Raw genomic sequence first — 16,289 nt, 5'->3', positions numbered from 1 at the left:
AATCCAGTGTTGTTTTACAGATTCCTTCCAGTTCTTCTACAGTTGTTGAAAGCATGGTCATTGGTGATCAATTAGGCCAGGAGGGACTTGGTGTTGTACTCGCGCAAGAGTCTAATGTTGTTAATTCTTGTAGTGTTGTTGAGGTTAAGAATAGTAATATTATAGAGAAGATAATCATGAAGCCTGGAGTAGCTTTGAAATCTCCATTCCAGCAAGATTTTGTATCTTCTGGTTCTGGTTCTGGTGAAGAAGGTGAAGCATTTCAAATGATGACTTATGTAAAAGGGTTGTTTCCGCTGGATGACAACATTGGAGACGTCCCTAATGAGAAGCATGAGAAGGAATTTGATCTTTGGCTTCTTGATGGTTGAAATAAAACAGTGAAGTATGTTATTAGTATTATTAGTATTTTTTTTTATTTGATATTGTTCTTTTTACTTTTAATATGTTTTTTCTTTATTTCAGGAAAAACATTGTTTATTTGAAGGGTAAGAATACATTTAAGCCTGCCTTTGACTTTGTAGTTGATACAGTGAATGATAAGATGTGGTTCCACACACTTTCTCATTGTGGACAATGTTTAACAGACTCAGTGAGTTTTTTTTATTCTTATATATAATTTTTGTATTTTTTTTCTAATGTTGGTATGGTGTTGCGCTGTTGTCATGATGTGGTTTATGAGAATTTATTTTGTTATTCTTTCATGTTGTTTTCAGCATATTGATGTCATATTCTATTACTTAAGGAAGAATGGGAAGTATTCAACTTCTCCTAAGGTGAACTTCACTACAACATATTTTTTTTTAGTGATATCATATCTTCTCTTTATGAGAAATTTTTGCAAAAGAATCGAGATGCATCAATTCTTAACCTTAGGCATTCAATTGCTCAGTTTATAAATGGTAAAAAGCTTGTGTGGTAAACCATGGATTGAGTGTGACCATGTTTTGTTTCCAATCAATATGAGGAAGGAGAGCCATTTGATTCTAGGGCGTTTAAATATAAGGGAAATGATTCTTTACATGTATAACTCATTGAAGTCTGGGCGGTATGAAGTTGTATCATCTATGGCAGCTATGGAGCCATATTCTGTCTTGTTGCCATTGCTTTTGAGTTGCTGAATTTTAAAATATTAGAAAGGACCCTAGTGCAATTTCTGTTGATTCCAAGGCTCATTTTTCTGTCGTTAGTGTTGATGGATTGCCTCAACAAGGGGACAAGTAAGTAAAGTCCAATATTTTTTTATTTGTTCTATTTAATATTTTTAATGCTTGTTTACATTTCACCAATCCATTAAATTGTGTCTGTTTTACAGTGGTTGTGGTATTTTTGTTGCGTCCTTTGCTGAGTATTTTGCTGATTGCAAGGAAATTTCATCAAGTGATTTTTTAGTTGAATATCACCGTTCTAAATTGGTTGTTCTTCTTTATTCTTATGAAAAAAATGAAGCAGATAGAGAACGTTGCTAGTCAACATGAACTTTGAAAGAAGTCTCCTAAAAAAGTTAGTAAAAAGTTGGAAGAAAGTGCAAAAAGCTGCGTTTGAGGGATTCATGATTGTGCTTTTATTGTCGGCAGCTTTGTAACAAATCTTTAGCAACAATAGAACAAGTTCAAACATTGTGTTTTACTTATTTTTATATAATTTCAGTTTTCTAGATAATAGTCTAGTTTCTTGGTTTGTTTTGGTAACAATTATCTTGTTGGTCCTATTTCCTATTCAATATATTTCCAGACTTTCATATTTCTATTCTTTGTCATTATTGTTTGTTTGACTATTACAATTATATAGCAACAAGACAACAACATACTCATAATATAAGCAATTATGTTTTAAAAATAATGTTTAAAAAGAATAACTGGTCATCAATAATTATGACTTAATATCAGTATGATGCATATGTCCCAAAATCTATAAAGACAATAAAAAACATTTCATTGTAAAACAAGGGAGCAACAGGAATCAATCAATTTCCTTCCAATGTTTAAGTGTATAAAATAAAAAAAAATTAAAACCAATGTTATTTATTTAGGTGATTTGATAAACTAGCATCTTTTTTTTTTGTTGCCGTGTTATTATTCTCAACTTCTTAGTGGTCGGGTTCAACATGTCTTCCTATTATGATCTCTTTGTCCACACTTGTTGCACTTGTTCTTCTTTTTAGTTTCCCAAGCAGCTATAATTATTCTTTTCTTTGGTCTTCCATCCTTCACTCTTTCAAATGGAGGCAACACTATGATGTCTTTGAAAAAGTCTGGTAATTCCCAATGTCGTTGTCTCTATACTAGATACACAGTTGCATCGTATGTTTCTAACCATACTTTTGTTGTGTAGTAATGTGAACAATAATTGTAGGGGTCTATGTTCATCTCCTTCATCACAGCAAGAGCATGACCACATAGCATTTCATCCTTCTAAAATCTATTCAGTGCAAATTCGTTCTTTGAGATTTACAATCCATTACTTATCTTCTTTAAATACCTCAAACGGATATTGATTTGCTGGCTTTACCTGTATTATATGTTGTATAGATATGGTGGAAACATTAGAGCAACACAATAGCAACCATAGTGATGGGCAGAAATAATTGAAAAAAAAAGCTAAAAAATTTATCAATCTTACATTTAATCTCAAAGAGTATACGAAGTCGTTGGTGAGTGCTTGTTCTGCAGCTAGTGTTAATCTTGTCATTGTTTTTTTAGCTAGTTCCCTATTAGTGTATGTCCAATCTTGGAGTAATCCACACAAACACTCCAAAAGTGTTGTGACAAGTACTTCTCGAGCTGCCATAGTGGCTACATTAAGTGACTCAGCAATATTGGAAGTCATTACTGAGTACCTTTTGTTTTTGGAGTAGAATCTTGACCATCTATGATATCCAGTTTTCTGCAAATAAGGTATTATTCTCTTATCCAAGTAGTCAAGTTCCTTCATATGATATTCAAGTTTCTTTTCTGTGTACGCAGTTGCTGCAGTAAAGAAAGGTACATTGTATTCCTTCGCATGTTTCTTGTAGGTTGTTTTCAAGTTGCTTAACAGGTGGAACATGCAATAGCCATGTGTTATTTCCTGGAAAATGTTGTTTCTTGCTTTGATTATGCTTTCATGTCGATATAATATTATACACTGGTCTTGTCTAACTCCATATGCTTCTCTTAATTTTGTGAAAAACCACTCCCATGACTTGTTGTTCTCAGAATCTGCTATACAAAAAGCAAGTGGGAATATTTTACCTCCTGCCTCATGTGCACTAGCAGAGAGCAACGTTCCTCCATATGCAGACTTCAAGAAAGTTCCATCAAAAACTGTTTACCCAAAAATGGTTGTTGATGATGTGGCAAGGATTTCTCACACATGGTTGACACGTGGCAGAATTGAAGTGAAAATGTGTTGTTTGGTTATCGACCAAATGCACATTGCTTCATTAAGTTTGACTTTTAGGTACAACCAGGCTGGTCATATGATTCAGTTTATTCCCTTCTAAGATTGTAATCCTATAATAATTACATTGAATATTTTCTCTTTATTTTCGTGATACACGGATATTAATGGGAGTTAAGGCCCAATGACCCATGTAACCCCCCTTGAGCCTATAAATATGCATGAAATAGCTCAATGAAGGGACTTTTGATCTTCGAATCTTTTCCCTGAATATTGAGAGAGAGAGCTATAGTGCGATTATCCATCGTTTTATTGTAATTCTCCCAAAGTTGTTGAAACTCAAGAACCCTAGTTCTTTGATCATGGCTTTGAGACTCGATATTAATAATAACACTAAGTGGACGTAGGTCATTACCATTCTTTGGGGTCGAACCACTATAAATCATTGGTGTTTTCTTATTTTCTATTAGATTAAACTCTTAATTGTCGTCTCATTTTCTATCGTATATTTGACTCCGTGTCGTTGGCCAAATCGAGGGTCAACATTCTGGTGCTTTCATTGAGAGATTGATAAAAAACTATAAGAAAATATAATGGCGAAGACATCCAAGAAGGCTGGACAGATCGCTGGCACTGCATCATCCCAACCTCCTCCACCAAATATGGCTGAGAATGAACCACATTTGGAGTTTGAAGAGGAGGAGTTACATTTCAAAACACTAAGGGCAACACTAGGAGTGTTGCAGGACGAGTTGGCTAATCTGAGGGACAATCAGGAGAATGCTGCGGAGACAATGGCGATGCAGCAGAGGAAAATTGAATGCCAACGCCAGGAGCTGAGTGAGCGGCAGGCAGACATGGACCATCGGTAGAGAGATGCCATGGCTGCTCTCGAAGCAGCTATCCAATTGGCTTAGAGCCAGGCTGTGCCAGGCTCTCAGCCAGAGCAGCTGCCGAGTGCCCCGCCTTAGAGGGCTCCCAATCCTAGTCCTCCCCTCAAGCCAGCAAGCCCTCAAAGGCTGGAGCAGCCACCTGTGGCTCAAGATGATGTCCCAGCTAAGGATCTTGAGCAGCAGCCTCCCTCTCAGGCTGGTAGAGCCCCATCGCCCAAGGCAGAATAGGGCTGGGCAGCCGCCCCGCAGCCTTAGACGCCCAAGGGATGAAGAGCCGAATCTACCGAGCAAGGGAGAGTGTCATTTTTCCAACAGAAGGAACATTGAGTCAGCGGCTCCCCACAGCATAACAATGCACGGGGACCCAACAACCAGCGCAGGCCTCCCCCTGATGCTTGAGAAATGCCAGCCCAAGGAGGAAATAGCCTGAATAGTCGGTCACACCATAGTCAGCCACAGTTTAGAGATGGCCATGACTATAATGAATCTGATTCCGGCAGAAGAAATGTCGGTCGGAGGAATGAGGAAAGAGGTGGAGGCAGAAGCCCCCCGCCTAGAGAAAATAGGCTAGCTAGCCATAATGCTGGGGGGCAACCCAGGCAGCAGAACGTCTTTGATCGGCTAGGAGTTAGCGAGCAGAGACGTATGGATGACGACTTAAAGGATGTACTCAATGACCATCGGGAAAGGCATGATGAGTACGCTCCCACGGCACTGGTCGTCCCTGCAATCCCAGAAGCGATGCAAGCTCAGATTGATGCTTTGAACTAGGCAGTACAACAGCTGGTCGGGGGACGAACGTCCCATATAGAGTATGATAGGAGGAGGGGCACTCCCTTTGTACAAAGGATTGCTGCGGCTGAAACCCCCAGTAAGTTCAAGATGCCAACATTGCCAAACTTTGATGGGTACGGAGACCCAGTATCTCACGTTAATTAGTTTGAGATACAAATGGATATACAGAATGTAACTCCCTGGATAGCTAAGACTGTTACACTATGTGTTTATAAAGGTTCAAGACTTGCTAATCAAGTAATTTAATTCAAAACGTGTTACTGAAACTATAGTTGGACTAGGGTTAAAAGATTTTGGTCTCAAAAGCTTCATTTCTTATAAATAAACACTTTATTTTTACATGGGATCCTAAGAGTAATAAGTTAAAGACTATTTACAAAAGATTCAAGATTTAAATTCAATGATTAACCACTCTAAGGCAAACACAGTCAGTTAAACATTTCTCGTCCTGTTCCACTCCTCGGCCGTGGCGGCCGAACAGCTGACTATGTACATTCATCCCCGCAGCTCTCCATCTCAGGGTGGGTCCAACTTTCCTTTGCCTTTACCTGCACCACGAAGCACCCGTGAGCCAAGGCTCAGCAAGAAAACACAATAACAGAGCATAATCACTCAACAGTCAATCAGATAACTCATACCACATAAACATGCACTCAGTAGTCTAAGCAGCCATGTTAATCAAGTATTCAGCATACCAAGTATATCATTTCATATCAATAATCAATCCACATATGATAACTAGGGTTTACGCCCTTACGCCGCACCCTCTATTTATCCCACTGACTCCGGCTTGCTTAAACCGAGCTTAGTGAATATTAAGCTGTCCTCAGCTACCAGTGGCCGAGCCGCGCCCTGTGTGCAAGTATTATTTACGGCACCCTTAGGTCGTTTATCACATGTCCCATGGCATAATACCATCTATGACATCATACAGATATAGGGAGCTCTTAGTCCCATCACAAACATATAACCGGGTGCAGTTTTCTTACCTTTAGATTTGCTAGCTTTGTTAAATTTGATCCTTAAGCACGATCCTGGCCGAGCCTTAGCGTTCACCTAGTCACAGCCATAGATCAAAATCATAACCAAACCTCAAATCCAAAACCTAGCCTCGGGACCAATCCCGAGCCCTCGGGAGGCTCTAATTCCACCGAACGGGGTGGTGGAATCAAACCCCGAGCCCCCGGGCAAAAATCCTTGAAAATAACCCAAAAACCCCTTTCTAGAAACAAGGTAGCGCTACAACGCTCTAAGGAGAGCGCTACAGCGCTACAAACAGAACCTAAAACGCCCTAGACCACTTAGCCTAGCGCTACAGTGCCCAATGACTAGTGCTGTAGCGCTAGTCACAGCACAGCAAACCCTGCATTTTCCTCCTTCGATTTTCCCCGAGCCAAACCTTACCAAAACTCTTCCAAACTTCAACCAAACATAGAAAAAAGCCTACCAACATCCTCCACTCATCCTAAACATCCCAACCATACATAACTCAATTACATGCACTCCAAATCTCAAAATTCACCATGGCTGAACCTAAAGCTCAAAATTTTAGCAAAACCATAGAAATCACAAAGTTTGAAACTAGAGTTTCTTATCTTTGGTGGATGAGCTTAGCCTAGGTTTTCTCCCACTCATGCTTAGCCTTCTCCTCCTCAAATCTTTAGCCTCAACTCCCTAGTATTCCCACAGAACTTTGCTTAGAAAAACCAGCTCAACACCAACACCAGGAATTGAATATTAACCTCAAAATCTTACCTCAAATGTTGAGAAATCTCAGCTAATTTCCCCAACCTGATCAAGACCCCAAGTGTACAATCTCAGCTTTAATCTCCTTTGGATTCTAGCCTCAAATCTCCAGAATAAAATGATGAAGAAGTTCCTAAACCGTTCTTAGAAATTGCCCTGTTTTTCCTTTCTTTCCTTTTCTTTCTTTTCTTTCCTTCCTTTCCTTCAGACTTCTAAGACCTTCTACATACTTCACTAAGGCATAAAGCTTGACAATATCACTTATCCTTTATGTGCCAAATGACCAATTTGTCCTCCCTTTATTCCTAAGCCTTTAATCAGCCTAGGGGCATTTTGGTCATTACACCCAAATCCCGTTAATTCCTCAAGTGTCTCTAATATTTACTACTTACTTCTCGATACCTAACCAATCACCAATTATATTCCCCAATATCAAAATAGACTCCAATATATTCTCTAAATTCCCATAAATATCCCCAGGCTTGTCTCAAGCCGGGTATAAATCCCCGCCGTGACTTTTTCACTGAACTGCTCTCTAGGATCGCCTCGAGTCACAGATTACAAATACATCCACATAATAATGTGGTCTCGACAATTTATCACAAATATCTATAGTTATGCCCTCAACGGGCTAGAGTTACGGTTATGCCCTTCTAGCCTAATCAGGGACTACATGCATGCTAATACACATAGTCATGCATCACAAATATTCAAATAATCATATAACATGCTTTTAATCATTAAATCACATATAATCCTGTTATGCCCTCCGGGCACACTAATCAAGGACCTTAAGCCTTATTAGTAAATTCGGGTCGTTACAACTATCTCCTCCTAATGAGAATTTCGTCTTCGAAATTTACCTGAACAACTCGGGATACTGATCCTGCATCGCTGTCTCAAGCTCCCAGGTCACTTCCTCGAGCCTACTATTCCTCCATAACACATTGACAAGAGGAATCGTCTTGTTCCGTAATACTTTATCTTTTCAATCCAAGATCTGAACCAGTTGCTCCTCATAAGCTAAATCTGTCTGTAACTCCAAATCTTCATATCTCAACACATGAGTCGCATATGAGACGTACTTCCATAGCATAGAAACATGGAATACGTCATGGACTCCTGACAATGATGGTGGCAAGGCTAACCTGTAAGCCACCTGACCGACCCTTTCCAAGATCTCAAAAGGTCCAATGAACCTAGGGCTTAGCTTGCCCTTCTTTCCAAACCTCCTCACCCCTCGCAACGGTGAAACTCGGAGAAACACGTGGTGCCCAACCTGGAACTCCATGTCCCTACGCTTAGGATCAGTGTAGCTCTTCTGTCTGCTCTAAGAGGCGAGCATCCTAGCTCGGATCTTCTCTATAGCTTCACTTGTCCTCTGAACCATATTTGGCCCCAAATACTTCCTCTCACCCATCTCATCCCAATGAATGGGTGATCTACACTTCCTCCCATATAACATCTCGTAGGGAGCCACTCCAATCGTTGATTGGTAACTATTGTTATACGAAAATTCAATCAACGGGAGATACTTACTCCATGACCCTTCAAAGTCGATCGCACATGCTCTTAGCATATCCTTTAACACCTAAATTATCCTCTCAGACTGTCCATCAATCTAAGGATGAAAGGTTGTACTGAACTTCAACTGAGTCCCCATAGCCTTCTGCAAACCACCCCAAAACTTGGGACTAAAGATGGGATCTCAGTCTGACACTATAGACTAAGGAACCCCATGGAGACGTACGATCTCCCTCACATACAACTAAGCCTACTGATCCACAGTATATGTCAACTTCACTGGAAGAAAATGGGCTGACTTGATGTATCTGTCCACTATCACCCACACTGAGTCATGAAGCCCTACAGTTCTGGGTAAACCTCCCACAAAATACATCGTAATATCCTCCCATTTCCACTCGGGAATACCCAAAGGCTGAAGCAACACTACTGGTCGCTGATTTTCAGCTTTCACCTGCTGACAGGTTAAGCATCTGGCTACGTACTCGACCACATCCTTCTTCGTCCCGGGCCACCAATATAACGTCCGTAGATCCTGGTACATCTTTGTGGTACCCGAGTGAGTACGGCGTCGTATGAGACTAATCCAATATCTCTCGTCTGATCCCCTCATCAGGTAGAACACAAATCCGTCCATGATATCGAAGCATATCAACCTCAGTGATAGAATAGTCTTCAGCTACTCCCGTAAGACATTCTTTCTAACCTCCTGTAATTGAGCGTCTACCAACTGTCCTTCTCTGATTCGCTCTAGCAGGGTCGAATGCAGAGTAATATTAGCCAACCAGCCTACCACCAATTCTATCCCCGCTCTGACCATCTCATCAGCTAACTCTCTCGAGATCTGGATGGAACTATATAACTGACCTGGGCCTCTCCGGCTCAATGCATCTGCCACTACGTTGGCTTTCCCCGGATGGTAAAGAATATCACAATCATAGTATTTTACCAACTCAAGCCAATGCCTCTGTCTCATGTTCAGGTCCTTCTGTGTAAAGAAATGCTTTAGACTCTTATGGTCAGTGTATACCTCGCACTTCTCCCCATACTAGTAATGTCGCCAAATCTTCAGTGCGAATACCACCGCTGTTCATACTCCTTCAGCTGTCGTGATGCATAATCTATGACCTTCTCATTCTGCATCAACACACAACCTAAACCCAACCATGATGCATCGCAGTAAACAACAAACTTCCTTTCCCCCGAAGGAAGACTCAACACAGGCGACGTAATAAGTCGTCGCTTCAGCTCTTGAAAAATGTCCTCACACTTGTTTCACCAAATAAACTTCAGATTCTTTCGTGTCAATTCTGTCATCGGTCATGCATCACAAATACACATAGTCATACTAATAAACATAGTCATGCATGACAAAAATTCAAATAATCATATAACATGATTTTAATCATTAAATAACATATAACCATGTTATGCCCTCTTGACACACTAATCAAGGCCCTTAAGCCTTATTAGTAAATTCGGGTCGTTACACAGAAAGTGTCGGAAGATTTCCGCTGCCGGATTTTCCCAGCGACACTGTCTGACACTGCCCAAGAGTGGTTCTTCAAGTTTCCACCTGCTAGTATAGTATCTTGGGAAATGTTTTTAAAAGAATTCTACAGACAATTCTACGTGGGTCGTGTACACCCCACAGAGGCTAACCAACTGGTCGAGATACGTCAGAAGGAGGGAGAGCACTTAAAGGAATATGTCCAACGCTTCATGCGAGCAGCAGCTGGAGCCAAGACAGTGGGTGATGATGGCCCTAACTTCTGGGGTTAGGCACCATTCACCCCTCTGGAGTAGCCTCAGAAAGAATGGGGTAAGAAGTACCCATGAGTTTTTGGATCGGGATGATCGATATATCAAGCTCGAGGACGCGATTGCCAATGAAGGGAAATCGCCAACAAAAGGCAAGGGCCGAAGGAAGAACCCGCCAAGGCCGCCAGTGGGTCAGAAAAACCCAATGGCAATGGTAAGGGCAACAAGAATGGCAAAGGTAGGAATGGTGGGAAATGGGCGAACAATGAACCCTCAGCTTCTGAAAATAAAAGCCCCAAAGGTAGTCGTTACGAGCCGAGATTCACTAACTACACGACCCTTGTCGAAATACGAGCGGAAGTCTACCAGGCGACCAGCTCAAGTGTGCCTTACAAACGACCCACACCTATAATGAAAGATATCTCCAAGAGAGATACGGCGAAGTTCTGTCGTTTTCACAACGACTATGGGCACGACACCAACGAATGCAACCAGTTGAAAGAGGAGACTGAGTTCCTAATTATGTAGGGACATCTAAGAATATATGTGCGAGCTGCAGGAGGGTCTTAGCGAGAGGCTCAAAGTGGCAACGAGCAGGCGCCTACACGCCAACGCTCACCAACTTTATAGCTAGCTCCTGTGGCAGGCACTTTACTCATCTTCTGCGGAGGCCCACATCTTGCATGGGACAGTGGGAAGGCAGGGAGCGATACGCTCGAACCCTACGTCACGACCAGGACATCAAGATGATGAGTGTGGAGGATCGATCACCGAAGAAGGCTTGAATAGAGGAGGAGTTGATAACCTTCTCCGAAGACGATGCCCAGCAGGTAAGATTCCCACACTCCAATCTGCTGGTCGTAGACGTTCAAATTGCCAATATGATGGTGAAGAGGGTGTTGGTCGACACAGGAAGTTCGGTCAACATCCTATACAAGTCTTCACTGGAGAGTATGAAGCTGTCCGTCAAGGACCTGAAGCCATGCAACCAAACCATCTATGGTTTTTCCGGCGAATGGCTCACCCCAACTCGGTCGATTAGGCTTCTAGTTACAGCAGGTACTGCACTTGCTAATAGGACATTACTCACTACTTTCATAGTAGTTGATTTTCCTTCGGCATACAATGCTGTAATTCGGAGGCCAATTCTGGTCGACCTACGAGCCGTCACTTCAATATAGAACCTTGCCATGAAATTCCAAACAGACGCAGGGGTAGGATGCATATTGGGAAATCAGCAGGAAGCAAGGGAATGCTATAATGCCTCGATAACCAAGGCAAAGAAAGGTGTGTCGAGAGATGTTTCCGGAAAGGAGTTGCAAATGGCAGTTGATGCTCAGGCCCAGTCAGGTGATAATGTCACCAAATAGGGCGTTGTCCAAAGTGAGGATAGAGACTTGGATCCTTGCTTTGGGGATTTTGAAGAGGAAATAGGACCCATCGAGGACCTTGAAGAGGTCTAACTCGATGAAGAAAATTCGACCAGGGTTGTGAAAGTCGGTAAAATCTTATAGAAAACAACAAAATAAGCACTGATGGATTTTTTTGAGGAATAACCAGGAAGTCTTCGCCTGGTCGCACAAAGACATGGTTGGAATAGACCTTATAGTCATTAGCCATGTCCTGAAAATCGACAGGAGTATTCCACCAGTGCAACAGAAAAGAAGCCTACTCGATAAAGATAGATCAAAAGCCCTAAAAGAAGAAGTCGAAAAGCTGAAGGAGAATGGGTTCATCAGGGTGGCGTTTTATCCATCGTGGGTCTCTAATCCCGTGCTAGTTCCCAAGCCGAATGGAAAATGACGAACATGTTTGGATTTCACAGACCTTAATAAAGCCTGCCCCAAGGATTGTTTCCCACTCCCTAGGATCGACCAGCTAGTCGATGCCACTGCAAGGCATGAGATTCTCTCTTTTATGGATGCATACTCTGGGTATAATCAGATTAGTAAGCATCCTCCTGATGAGGACCACACTATCTTTCAGACTGACACATGGCTTTACTGTTACAAAGTAATGCCCTTCGATTTGAGAAACGCTGGTGCGACTTACCAGCGACTAGTCAACCACATGTTTAAGGACCTGATCGGCACAAACATGGAGGTTTATGTCGATGGCATGCAGGTCAAGTCAAATAAGGCAGAAGGGCATATAGAGGATTTGCAGGAATGCTTCAACGTCTTGAAAAAATATCAGATGAAGCTGAATCCCCTCAAATGCTCCTTCGGAGTAGGATCAGGGAAGTTCTTTGGATTTATAGTTAACTTGAGAGGAATTGAAGACAATCTCAAGAAAATCAAAGCCCTGATAGATATGAAATCGCCAACAAAGATTAAGGATGTTCAAAGTTTAACTAGAAGAATTGCTGCTCTCAGTAGATTTATTTTGAAATCAATAGACAAGTGCGTTCCATTTTTTAATCTACATAGAGGCAACACAAAAGTTGAATTGACGGGGGAGTGCGAGAAGGCTTTCCAAGCATTAAAGACTCACATGGCGCAACCACCCATCATATCAAAGCCGGTCGATGAGGAGACTTTGTTTGTCTACTTGGTGATTACGAAATATGCTGCTAGTGCTGTCTTAGTAAGGGAAGAAGAAGGTGTGCAGAAGGCTTTTTATTATGTAAGCAAGAGGCTAATTGGAGCGGAGCTGCGATATCCACCAATTGAAAAGTTAGCCTATTGCTTAATTTTGGCCTCAAGGAAACTGTGGCCTTACTTTCAATCTCACCCAATCACGGTTTTGACCTACCAGCCTCTACGGCAAGTTCTGCAAAAACCAGAGGCTACGGATAGATTGTTATAATGGGCAGTCGAACTTGGGCAGTTCGAAATCTCTTACTCGCTGCGAGCAACGATAAAAGGGTAAGCCCTGGGTGATTTCATTGCAGAGTTCACTGAACTTATAGATAGCGAGCTGACCGAAGAGCCTGATGAGCCTGAGTCTCAAAACCAACCTCCCTCATGGAAGTTATTTACAAACGGTTCTTCCAATGAGCATCACGCAAGAGCAGGTGTGATCTTGATTACGCTTGAAGGGCATCGATTTCACTGTGCAATCAGGTTTGACTTCACTGCTTCCAACAACGAGGCTGGGTATTCTAACGCCCTGGTTACCCCAGAACAGTTACGGTGATCGGTGAACCGAAAATTTGACCCGCTACCTGAGTCCTTTGGTTAAAAACGTGATCTAAGAGTTATTATCAGGTTAAGGTAGAAAAACTGTAAAAAGAAAGGGTACATTTCATTAAGTAAATAAACTGCTCATGAGCCTTTCAAAATGTTTACAAGTAGTTCGTAATACAAAAGAGTCGCTACAGTTCCAAATTTACAATCCCCGCCGGCCTGAGTAGCAAAAATAGGGTAAACCCCTAGTCCCTCTGAGAACTCCTTGACCGTGGCGGTCAAGCGGCCCTGTATGTACAAAACATCGCCCAAGCTCCCCACTCAGGACTGGTTAAGCTTTTCCTTCCCTTTACCTGCACCACATAGCACCCATGAGCCAAGGCCCAGCAAGAAAACACAATAAGACATGATATAATATCAACAACGATCATAATAACCCTTCAGGACTCTCAGTCCAAACAAATAGGTGACAATAGCCAAAAGTCACAATAATGAGCATCGCTCCTTCTAGCCATATGACGATAGGGTCACCAGGGCTTAGCGGTTAAGTGATTCTCTCATATGTTCAATTAGGACAGGTGCATGGTGATTAGTCACCAACATAACCTTCCTCACGACTCTAGAGTCGAAGCTATGGGAAACGTCCCTTAGCCACGTGACTAACGGTCACCCAGGTCGTATACCTTGGCTATAGACATCTGGTCGTAGACCAGGCAAGTGCTTATAAGTTCTTCGACCTTAGGGTCGGTCCTGCATTAATGCCATAGAACCATTCAATGCGTGATCATCGACTTTAGAGTTGGTCCCTGACTAGTCAGTGTCTTAAACAGGTAATCAGCATTCACTAGCATTTAATATGCAATCCACGTTCACATATATCAACCTACATGCCTCAATATCAAACCATGCATGTCATATACCTGTATAAGGTGCAACTGTATCCATACACTGTTTTCTTACCTCAAGTTCGAGCGAGAAGTATGATAATGACGACCCCTGAGAACGATCGATCTTTTAGTTCCTTAGCGGTTACCTAATCATAACCAATTATAACCTCCATTAATGAGAATCCACAATAATAGGGTCTTAACCTAAGCACCACCCTCGGGACCTCGAAACATGCCCACACGGTGAGTAGATTCGATCCCTGGCCTTAAGGATTGAAACCCCAAGTCAAAAACCCTTAAAAACACTCAAAACGGGGTTTGGAAGGAGCAGGGTAGCGCTACAGCGCTCAACCCCTAGCGCCACAGCGCTCTACACAGAACCTCCCAAGAGCCAGAAAACCTTCTGAGGAGCGCTATAGCGCCCTAGGGTGGGCGCTGTAGCGCTACCTCCAGACCCAAACACCCCTGAACCGACCTTCTTCAACTCCTTCGATTCGAACTCGATTTCCAAGCTTCCAAATCCTATTCTTGATTCCAAATGAACCCAAAAACCTTCCCAACACACCCCAAACAACACAAGCATGGGAACCCTAGCCAAAACTCCCAACCAAAACCATGAATTCACCCTAGTAAACTCAGCTGCAAAACAAAACCAAAACAGGGCAAACCAGAGAAAACCATGGTTAGAAACTTACCCAAAGCTTGGCCTAGGATGCTCTTCAATGGTGGAACACACTCCCAAACCCCCAAGGCTTGCTCCTCAAGCTTGAATCCTCAAAATTGGTTCAAAACCCACAAAGAAAGGTGAAGAGAAGGAGGTACGGGAGAACTCTTTGCATACTCTATTTTTCCACTTTCTTCTTCAGCTGTCTAAGGTTATATCTATCATAGGGGTGAAATGTCCATTTTACCCCTAGGTTAATTAATAGTTTCTAAAGACTCCTAAGGGCATATTTGGTACTTTCCTCCTAACTCGTTAATCATAATTAACGCTCTCCAATTCCCGCTATTCTCAATGTTCTCAACTGCCAATAATTCACATCCCGTTACCCTTTATCTCCCGGTAACGCTCTAATCATCAAAATCACCCCGAGACTCAACCCAAGTCCCGACACTTACACCTGTTGTGACTAAACCACTAATCAATATTCTACGATCGTCTCATGTCGAATAGCTTGAACAAACCCACATCATAATGTGGTCTCAACATATACCACCGACATGCATACAATTAACATTATACTATAATATAATTCTCATAAGCATGCATAAACACATTTAATGGCGTAATTAAGCAATTATGGCCCTCCCGGCCTACTAATCTAGTCGTTAACCATAATAGGGAATCCGGGGCATTACAGGTATGAAGCATTGCTCGTTGAGTTACGATTAGCCAGAGACATGAATATAAAGGTACTTGACATCTATAGTGACTCATAGCTGTTGGTAAATCAAGTCATGGGAGAGTACTAGGCACGAGATTTAAAGATGGTTGCCTATTTAAACAAAACAAAGGATCCATTAGCACAGTTTGACAAGTACACCCTTCAGCAAGTACCTCGCGACCAGAATTCAAACGCTAATGCTTTGGCCAAGCTAGCAAGTGCGAAAGATGCTGATACTCTGAACATAGTACCAGTTGAACGGCTGTCTGTGCTGAACATCCAGGCAAAAGAAACCTCTTTGGTGATCCAGACAATGGATACATGGATGGCACCATACTTAGAGTATCTAACGTAAGGCGTGTTACCAACGAACAGAAATAAAGCTAGGACCCTTCAGCGGTGGGCTGCAAGGTATATCCTGGTCAATGGAATCTTGTACCGAAAGGGATACTCAATGCCACTCCTCAGATGTATTTTGAAAGAAAAGGCCAAAGAATTGATGAAAGAGTTACACGTAGGCTTCTGCAGGGACCACGCTGGGGGGCAAAGCTTGTCAACAAAGATCCTGAGGCAAGGGTATTTCTGGAAAACAATGAATGAAGACTCAATGGAATTTGTACGGAGGTGCGACAAGTGCCAGAGGTTCTCAAAAATTCCACGAGCATCCCCTAATGAGCTAAAACAAATGCAAAGTCCATGGCCGTTTGCAGTGTGGGGTATAGATTTAATAGGACCTTTACCCACAGGAAAGGGCGGCGTCAAGTATGTTGTGGTTGTCGTCGACTACTT

At 42.2% G+C, this 16,289-nt stretch overlaps 1 protein-coding gene across 1 annotated transcript; it reads right to left on the bottom strand.

Annotated features, from left to right (window-relative positions):
- Positions 1 to 1,465: 1,465 nt before the first annotated feature.
- Positions 1,466 to 3,048, bottom strand: LOC133795882 (uncharacterized). The gene is made up of 3 exons (XM_062233343.1): positions 2,623 to 3,048; positions 2,482 to 2,511; positions 1,466 to 1,495 (listed from the first exon to the last, which is right to left on the bottom strand). The coding sequence occupies exons 1-3, from the start codon at positions 3,046 to 3,048 to the stop codon at positions 1,466 to 1,468; spliced, it is 486 nt and encodes a 161-aa protein (XP_062089327.1).
- Positions 3,049 to 16,289: the final 13,241 nt, after the last annotated feature.

Source organism: Humulus lupulus, chromosome 8 (assembly GCF_963169125.1).
Source record: "Humulus lupulus chromosome 8, drHumLupu1.1, whole genome shotgun sequence".
NCBI classification, from domain to species: Eukaryota; Viridiplantae; Streptophyta; class Magnoliopsida; order Rosales; family Cannabaceae; genus Humulus; species Humulus lupulus.
Note: the sequence above shows the minus strand (reverse complement) of the source record. Positions and strands in the feature narration are given on the sequence as shown.

Coding starts and splice junctions, on each gene's coding strand:
- LOC133795882 (XM_062233343.1), bottom strand. CDS start 3,048: ATGTTCCACCTGTTAAGCAACTTGAAAACAACCTACAAGAAACATGCG. Junction 2,512..2,622: donor TATACTCTTTGAGATTAAAT/GTAAGATTGATA, acceptor CATATAATACAG/GTAAAGCCAGCAAATCAATA. Junction 1,496..2,481: donor CAAATCAATATCCGTTTGAG/GTATTTAAAGAA, acceptor TAACTTTTTTAG/GAGACTTCTTTCAAAGTTCA.